General features: G+C 40.4%; 2 protein-coding genes across 3 annotated transcripts in view; both read right to left on the bottom strand.

Moving 5' to 3' along the window:
- UVSSA (UV-stimulated scaffold protein A) overlaps positions 1 to 2,617 on the bottom strand; it is a 77,964-nt gene extending 75,347 nt beyond the window's left edge. Inside the window, exons 1-2 of the mRNA XM_009328874.1 lie at positions 2,586 to 2,617; positions 1,307 to 1,310 (exon numbers count right to left, since the gene is read on the bottom strand). Of these exons, the coding sequence (XP_009327149.1) occupies positions 1,307 to 1,310; positions 2,586 to 2,617 (36 nt within the window). The remainder of the gene's footprint in view (positions 1 to 1,306; positions 1,311 to 2,585) is intronic.
- A 2,597-nt stretch (positions 2,618 to 5,214) lies between these two features.
- MAEA (macrophage erythroblast attacher) overlaps positions 5,215 to 8,633 on the bottom strand; it is a 48,121-nt gene continuing 44,702 nt past the window's right edge. For both annotated transcript variants that reach the window (XM_009328779.1, XM_009328780.1), the window contains exons 7-9: positions 7,747 to 7,880; positions 6,840 to 7,035; positions 5,215 to 6,417 (exon numbers count right to left, since the gene is read on the bottom strand). In XM_009328779.1, the coding sequence (XP_009327054.1) occupies positions 6,322 to 6,417; positions 6,840 to 7,035; positions 7,747 to 7,880 (426 nt within the window). In that variant the 3' untranslated portion in view covers positions 5,215 to 6,321. The remainder of the gene's footprint in view (positions 6,418 to 6,839; positions 7,036 to 7,746; positions 7,881 to 8,633) is intronic.

The raw sequence follows: 8,633 nt of genomic DNA, 5'->3' as shown, positions 1-8,633 counted from the left end.
AACGTCAGGAATGACAACTAGTATCAGCTCCACAAGAGATCCCCGAGGAATCCCGTCGGTTACCATGCCCTTCAAGCTACCTTTATCCCATCTCCCTTAGCCAGATCCTCACGCAACTTCTGATTCCCATCTTCTCCAGTTGTTAGCTAATGTCAATACACGTAATGCTGCACTGCAGCTGGATTTTGTTTGAGAAGACTCATCTTAACGACAGTGGTCATCAGGGTGGTATGGCATAATTATCCTCAGCAAACATCTCCCCTTCATGCTCACTTACAGTTATCCTTCAGGTTGATTTTTTTCTCCCCTTTCCTTAAAAAACAGCGACTGCAGTAGAGGCTCTCCATTCATGTGATACCATCCCCGGGCTGGATACTGGAACAGCTTCTTTCCATTAGATCTGAACAATTAACAATTCCAGGAGAGCGATCACTCGGTTTCTATAACTCACGCACACTTTTTTACACTTCCAAGTTGCTAGGTTATTTCTGTTTGTCTCAGTATATCTCCCTCTCCACCCCACCCACCAACGTTGAACATCGCTGTCTTTATTAGGAGCAAGCAGCAAGGTGCTGGGTGTAGTTTTGCAATCAAGTTTGGATCTCTACCACACAGTTGTTTCATGTTAATTTTTTCCTCTTACTTGCACTTTTAAAAACTTCTGCAGTTATTTTAATCTCTTTGGAAGATAGCTGGCTGATAGTATTTCTTAACTCTACCCTGACACTTCTCATTTTTAGTAAGTCAAAACAAACAGCTTTTCTTGTTCAGCAGCCTTTTCTATTTCTTGTTGTTCTGCTATTTCCTATTCTTCTTCCTGCAGTGCTAATTATCCTACAGCTGATTTCCTCTGGCTTAGGATACAGATCTCTGATAATTTTAACATGGTCTAATAGCAGGATTTTATGGTGGAGTCTGAAATATCTTATTCAAACCTCTGAGCACCGCAGTGAAATTAAGTTGTCGCTAGCTAGCAATGATAAGGACTAATTTCATTTTTAAAATGAAGACCTTCCTTTTACAGAGTCTTAGAACTTCAGTTCAAACTGAAATCAGGACTAGATCTCTTAAGATGAAGTTTTTTTTAATGACTACCTCAGATAGGCGTTGAACTTCTCCCAAAAGCCAACTCTAACGTAGAACTACATTGTGTTGGCTCTATAGCTATTGTGCCGAAAACCTCTTCAGCCCTCGCATCCAACAGTAACTGGGCTATAGCTTCTTGCTCCCTCTTGCTGGCCACGACTGCAAATTTTCTTCCCCTGACTGCGTGCCAGAGATACTTTATTCTACGTACAGAACTTACCTGCCTACAAGAAGAAGATAGGTTAGTAAAGAGGTAAGAAGAGATTCTGCTGTCCACCTCTGCCCGTCCTAGATCTCTTCCTAAAACAAGGAGAAAGCTGAGCTGCTGAAAACTTCTCAAAGCTTAGTTAACAGGGCCAATTCTTTAAAATAAACGAGTAAATTAAAAAAATGCTGCCTTTCAGTGTGGCTGATGCATATTGCAGAACCAACCAGGCACGGAGTCTTTGGAAAAGCATAATGGCAGGGAGATCCTGGTGAATATCTAACCTGCAGATGCCCCTCATCATCAAATAGAAACAAATAGTTACCATAGCATTCAATGACCAGAAGAAACTACTTGCAGTTTATCTGTTCAAGGATCAGATAAAGATCAGACTTGATCAACTAGCCTGTTGATCTGGGCTGGGGTTTATTTGGTGCCCTAATTCAGAAAGCATGGAGCTAGACAGCTGGGACAGCACCTTGTCACTAAAGCCTGGTTTTGCCTTTAAAGATGCAGATTATTTGTACCAAATGCCAGAAAGTCACGCCACAGAAAAACCACTGCTCAGAGCCAGGTAAACCCCAAAAAAAAGCCTTCAGGGTGGAGTGTGCTGGAGAATACAACCAAAAACCCTGGCCTAAGGAGTACAAGACTGAAACAGGGAAGCCAAAAAGGCCCGTTAGCCTGCTGCTGGGACAGTGTTAATCGTGCCTGCAGACTGCAGGACATAGCAGGAAGAAACAACATGCCAAGCAGAATCTGATACCTCATTATAGAACATGGAAAACCAGGATGAAAGAGATTTAAATACTCATTTTGTTACACCAAGTGACCTCTATATCATGCTATGGGAGACCCAAGTACACAAGATCATAGCGTAGTCACGGGCCTCAAAGCATGCCCTGATAAAGTGCTCGGTGTGTCTCCCAACGCACTCTGCTCAGGCTACCCGAAGCAGACAAAAAAGAAAGCCAAAGTGTTACTTTTTTTTCTGAACAGTGGTCTGTTAAGAATGCTGAAAGGCTTCCTTTTGGCAGATTACCAGCTGTATGTAATTTTCTCATTCTTCCTCTCCCAAACAATCTTTTTGTCCAAGAAGTAATCTTATTAATGAGTAGGAAAGGACATGCCTATAATATTAAAAAAAACCCCAAACCATACCAGCCCATCAGTCTTTAAAGCTTCCTACAAAATGTCTTGCCTGAACATGGTATCAGCTTCACTACTTCCTACCTACAAAGTGTTGCAATCTCAGCATCTTGAACCCTTCTCAGCCTGGTCGATGATGGCATACCTCAAGCTGAAACAGGTATCGGAGAAACCCATCGCGTCGTGAACAGTCACCAATACGAAGTTACCAATACCTCTCTCTTGTGATATTGGAGAATCTTCGGCGTCTAGATTAGGGGTTTGGACCACAACAAATAGAAGGAAAGGTTAAGGCAATTCTCAAGCTCCATGTGGAAATTGGAGAAACCTGTCCTGACCATAACTGGGACAAAGCGTTGCCTTCAAATAGGAACACCATAACCAAAATCCAGAGCCTCGAGTCTCGTTTTGTTAAATTGCTTGGCAAGACTGAAAAAAACATCACAGTAAAGGTATTGTTCATTTACAGCTCCGCCAGATCTTGAGAGGACATAGTCTTCACTTTACTAATCAATCTCATCCATTTCAAAAGGATGTCCTTCACTGTACAGGCAGCAACTTGTACCCTTAAGGAAATAAATGGATTGCCTTCTGTCTTCTACCTCAGTATACTGCTGGGCATATCGATGATGCAGGTTATCCATAAAAAAGACTGAGAATCTCATCTAAAGTAGCTGATGGCCACTTTTTGATTGATTGACACACAGGCATCGCTAGTAACACGACAAGACGTACAATTGCAGAAAAGACTTAGTTTCTATATAGCGAGTAATGGCCATATTTGTTGAAGTTTCCACATCTGGTTACAGTCAGGTTGTGTAACTGATGCCCCATCCTATATTTTACGATCTTACTGCTATGCAAGATACTGCTAGGATGAGACAGTTTCAACAAGATCTTTACCGAAACTTTCAATTGTCGAGGAAAGCCTCTGTAGCCCTGCCCCGCCTCCACCAGTTACACAAGCCATACTTTCAAAGTCCTCTTCTCAGCACACCCACAGGCAGGCATCAATGCAGTGAGGGAACCGTTATTAACATAGTGTTTACAGGCAGTAAGTTTACACTTACTATGCGTCACATACTGCTCTTGGTTTGATGTCTGAAGCCACCCGTGATATGAGCTATGGACTGACACCCCTGTTGGATTCTGAGCTCAAGGCTGCGGAAAGCAGTCAGGGAACGCAAACCAGAACTCCAGGCTGCACCAAAGCAATCCATCCCTGCCACCATTTCTGACCCTCATAAAGCTGGAAGGCTTCTAAAGCCATGCCAGAGCAAGCTTGAGAATGAAAGCCAGCCTATAGGTGCATGTACTGGACACAGTCCATAGGGATCAGCCGGGGGACTAGAAACTGCCTGTATCAAACAGGTCTCACTGTAGTCAAAATAGGTTGGTTGACTGCAGATTTCTAAAATGAGCAATCATGGCTAACAAACAGCTGAAGCTCCCCTAGGCTCCTTCTGGAGCACCTTCTTTGTAACACACCATCAGGGACTCAGACCTCATGTCGGCCCTAGCCCTCTGAAATGACACCTCCCATAAAGAGAGGCCCTCCTGCTGCAGAACAGCTGCTCTCCTCCCCTCCCTTCCCCCAAACTAGTTTTTTTGGGAGCATGGATTTCTCCACCACTCCACTTAGGCCACAGAAAGCAAAAAGGGCTGAAGTATCAGGAAACCACAGCTCTAACTAGTACTTAGAGAAGCAAAAGCAACAATCTCCATGCCCTACAATTGTTGTGCAGTTACCACGCGTTTCCTCAGGGCTGATAAGAAATCCACCCCTTCCTCCCTGCTGTGGCCTTTTATGCATTTCTGTAAAGCAGGGAAAAGCGAGGTTGCCATTCTCAAAGTTATCCTTGCCTTTCTGCTATGATGCTGTGAATGGTCTGCCAAAGAAAAACAGATGCTGCTCCCCAGGGTGATGTCCTCTCCCCTTCTGAGTCGATGCTGCTTCAACCCTTACCCCATGAGGAAGGGAGATCAGTTACTGCTTAACTGATAGCCAATTACTCTGGTTACAGCTGCAAGTTCTCTCACTATCTGCCTCCACTTACTCTTGGCACACTGCTTTTGTTCTAAAGAATGGCTAAATGGTTTAGAAAACACTGAGGGAAACAGACCCTTGCAGCAGTAAGTACAGGAACACCAGTCTGCCAAGCTGGCAGCTCTGCAGCGTTGCAGGTAGACCTGTTCAGCAGCACCAATAATGCATGCTTACTGAAAATGGAACCGTTTCAGACATACCTCACTGGAAATCCCACTGCATTTACCGTTTCAGAATGGCTGATACACTCAGTTTATATATCTGTGATCTCTAAGTGTTGAACATGAACAGAAGTTGTGGTCCCTCCAGCATTCTCTGTTAGCTTTCTTTAAAGCATCAAAACCTCGCATCCAGCATCTACCACAAAGCTTTTTAGCAGAAAGGCTCCAGGACATCAGGCAGCCTTCTAGGAAGCGACAGAAAAAAACCTGACAGGAACAGATTGGAGTGTACTGTTCATATATGAAAAGTTTAAACCAACAATAGGTATTTGACTGAGATGCTGTGATTGTGGAGCCTGAAGAACAACGGTTAGGATTGTGGTGCAGTGGTGGTTTTTTGGTGGTTTTTTTTTTTTTTTTTTTTTAAATCTTGCAGAAGACTGAAACAACACTTGGAACTTGCACTCCTTTTAAAGAAAGACCCTTATGAAAGAGTTAATTTTTTACACTTAAATACAAAGCAGCTTTCTAATTTTATATAATCAAGAAATGGAAAACAATTTTTATTAACATGTTTTACATTTACAATCTTTTATTAGCTAATCAACATCAACATGCAAAAATAAGCGCTAAATACAAACCTCTACAATATGGTTTTGTTTAAACTACAATGGTTTAATTCTTTTGAAAAGTCATAAGGATGTGTTCTGTAGTTGTTAAAATTGAACTATTAGTTTCAGTAATGAATACTATTTAGACCCTAAAATTATGTAATCATCCTGCAAGGCATCTTCAGAAACTTTGCCCAACACTTAAGAATACCAGCTTATTTTCATGTGAGTACATTCTCAAAGCAAGAAATAAGGCAGTAGCACTAATGATTTCATATTGAACCCTATGCACATAACTAATAACTTTAGAAGGACTTTAACACTATGGTAGACTGGAAAAAGAACATTTAAACAAGGCATTGGATTTTGCCTGAAATGTTCCCAGTTCCTCTTGATACTTATGCAACCTCCTTAAAATATTTGGGTTTGGAAAAAGACTTCATACTCCTTCAAACCAGTCCCTAGTTGATCCTCCAGAGAAGCCAGTCTTGTGTCAAAGACATCGGTATCTTCCCATGGAAATAAGTTACATAATTCATGTTCAGGATTACTTCACGAGAGGATCATAAAGAAGGCAAAGAGGAGCTTAAAGGAGAACATACTGGTAGTACTGAAATCTTTGATAACAAAAGGGTCTTGGACAATTGTGAAAAAGAGGGAAGAAAAATGGATTTAATTTCAAATCTGTTGTAACTTTTCCCTCAGTGCAAGTGTCCATCTTTAAAGAAAGTTATCCTTTAGAAGATGAAAGTACTTTTGAGAAGAGTCCAATTTTTGACCTTATGTTACAAAACCTTAACAATCAAAATTTGTTTTTGTTTTTATTCAAGTACAAACTTAAGTCATAATTCCTCTCTCTTTTTTTTTTTTTTTTCTTTAAAGAGTGTTTATTGTTGCTCATTGATCTTTGGTCGCAAGAAACAATAATGCCACCGACAGGTCTGATCCCCAAGGTGGCAGGTTTTGCTTCTTTGCCACACATTAAGGCCCCCCCCTGTACAGGGTATGCCAATATACACTGTGTCAAAATTCCAGCGGCACTTCATCATGTGTTTTATGGACCTACATGATGTAGACTTTCTCAGCTTGTGAGAAGTTGAAGACTTCTTTGGTTCTTGGGCAAATTACTTTGTCATCTTGACGAATAGAAAGCAGAGACTGAAAAAGAGTGAAATCAAAAGATAATATTCACAATAGTAACTCAAAGCATTATTTAACTGTTTAGTAAATAAACTTTTTTTATTTAAAAAAAAGATGTTACAGTCTGAGGTCAAAATATCTTTGCCCACAGAAGTTACTTATTCTACATTATCGCTCTCCAGAGGGAAAGATTTCCAATGCCATTTGATTTCACGTTATAAATTCATATACTCAATCAGACATTAGCTTCTTTAAAGACCAATTTAATCACATAAATATACAGACCTTTAAAAATTACCGCAAGAAGTTACTTTTCTTCTGTTAATACAGAAGAGACTTCTAGCTTTCTGACTGAGTTTATAAGCTCTTATTTTGATATAGGAAGTTATTACAATCGCTGCTATTTTAGACTTCAGTAAGTCATTGATTTCAACACTTACATTGTATCCATAGACATATCCATTTGGTAACATCATAGGAGGATTATTTTCGTTCATTACATCCCCCGAAATCTTGCAGACTAGTCGGGAGTTGGCACAATGTGCCATAGGCAGAGGCTGAGCCAGCTTGTTCAGGGATTTGCTACACACAGGGCAGTCTGGGTTTTTTGAGCTCCCATCCTCTTTATAACACTGTCTGTTTAACAGAAAGTTAAGAAACAACCACCACAGAACGTAACAACAACTACTTAATGACATACATTGGAAAAAAAGATAGTAAACTCTGCAAATATAGCCTAGGTTATAGAGTGTACAGGACCATTGAATTCAAGTTTGACGTGTAGATGTAAGAATCAAGTGCTTGCTTTGTTTCAAGGAACAAGAGTGAGCAACAAGTGTCTGGCACCCTCCACAGGTAAAGTTTCTGATGTAGAACACTTAAGTGGCACCAGTCCTTCTCTAACACACCATAGTGAATAGCAAATCCAACTAAGTTTCAAAAGATGCAGGATATATTTGAATATTCACATAAAAACAGACAGGGTAAATCTGCGTGAAAGTGCTTAAAAAAAATAATTCTGACCCAGCTCACTAGCTTTTGCAGATATATTCAACTAACTTGAGACACATAGAAAGATAGCCTAGTATGCAAACACAATGTAGATTTCACCTTAAAATTTTGGTTTGGGCTTGTGTTTTGTTTTTTTTTTTTAAACCATAGTGCCACATTTATTATACTCTCTCCTTAATTTAACAGAGACCAATTCAAACTCCATTTAAACAACTCATGAGCAAAAATATTCAAGTGTCACATTTCCTCTTTGAGCTCTCTGAAAAGCACACATAGAACAAAAAAACCCCACAGTGCTTTTTTGCACTCAACAGTAGTATCTGCATTAAAGGATACGGTGTTTTTATAGCTGAAAGGCCTGCCTGGAGTGTTATAGTAAAAACAGAATTGTTTCCCAGCTGATGTAGTCTGTAGTTATCATATCTAAACTGTTGGATCAGCATTCTCCATCGAGCAGGGTCCAAGAGATCCTGTTAAAAAAACAAACACAACTATAAGTTGTTCTCAATCTAATTGCACTGGGCGGGGAAAAGCCTGGGAGCAGTAAATTGTGCAAAACTCACTAGACTGAGTCCATCACAAAATAAAAGTATGCATGCTAATGCATAGTATGAAAGTACTGTATAGAAAGTACCTTTTAATACTACTTTACCACAAATATGATTTAAATCAAGTATTACTTAAAATAGCTGGCATAACAATATTTAATCTCCCTCCATCGTCTACGAAAGGTCCTAAATTAAGGTATGTAAATCCTGGTAAGGCTATTTCTTGCATTTAGTTTTCTAGAATGCTGACCTACTTATGAAGCAACATTAGTATTGTTGAATATTTGCTCTATAGCCTCTGAACCGTTAACATCGAAAAGTCAGAAGCGTTTTTTACCTCAAGTCAGGCTAATTCTGCTGATACCTCTTTGTAATATATAATGTTTACAGTATTTTGGAAAAAGGTTTTAATTTGAAGAGCTGGCACAACCCCAGGTTAGACAAAGCTTAGGTAAGCTTTGCATTTAAGGACAAAATTAAGTGCAAATTAAGTGCCGGGTCCTGCACTTCGGCCACAACCCCATGCAGCGCTACAGGCTTGGGGAAGAGTGGCTGGAAAGCTGCCCGGCGGAAAAGGACCTGGAGGTGTTGGTCAACAGCCGGCTGAACATGAGCCAGCAGTGTGCCCAGGCGGCCAAGAAGGACAATGGCATCCTGGCTTGTATCAGAACTAGT

Source organism: Pygoscelis adeliae, unplaced genomic scaffold (assembly GCF_000699105.1).
Source record: "Pygoscelis adeliae isolate BGI_AS28 unplaced genomic scaffold, ASM69910v1 Scaffold66, whole genome shotgun sequence".
Taxonomy (NCBI): Eukaryota; Metazoa; Chordata; class Aves; order Sphenisciformes; family Spheniscidae; genus Pygoscelis; species Pygoscelis adeliae.
The sequence above is the reverse complement of the archived record's forward strand: the minus strand, read 5'-3'. Positions and strand labels throughout refer to the sequence as shown.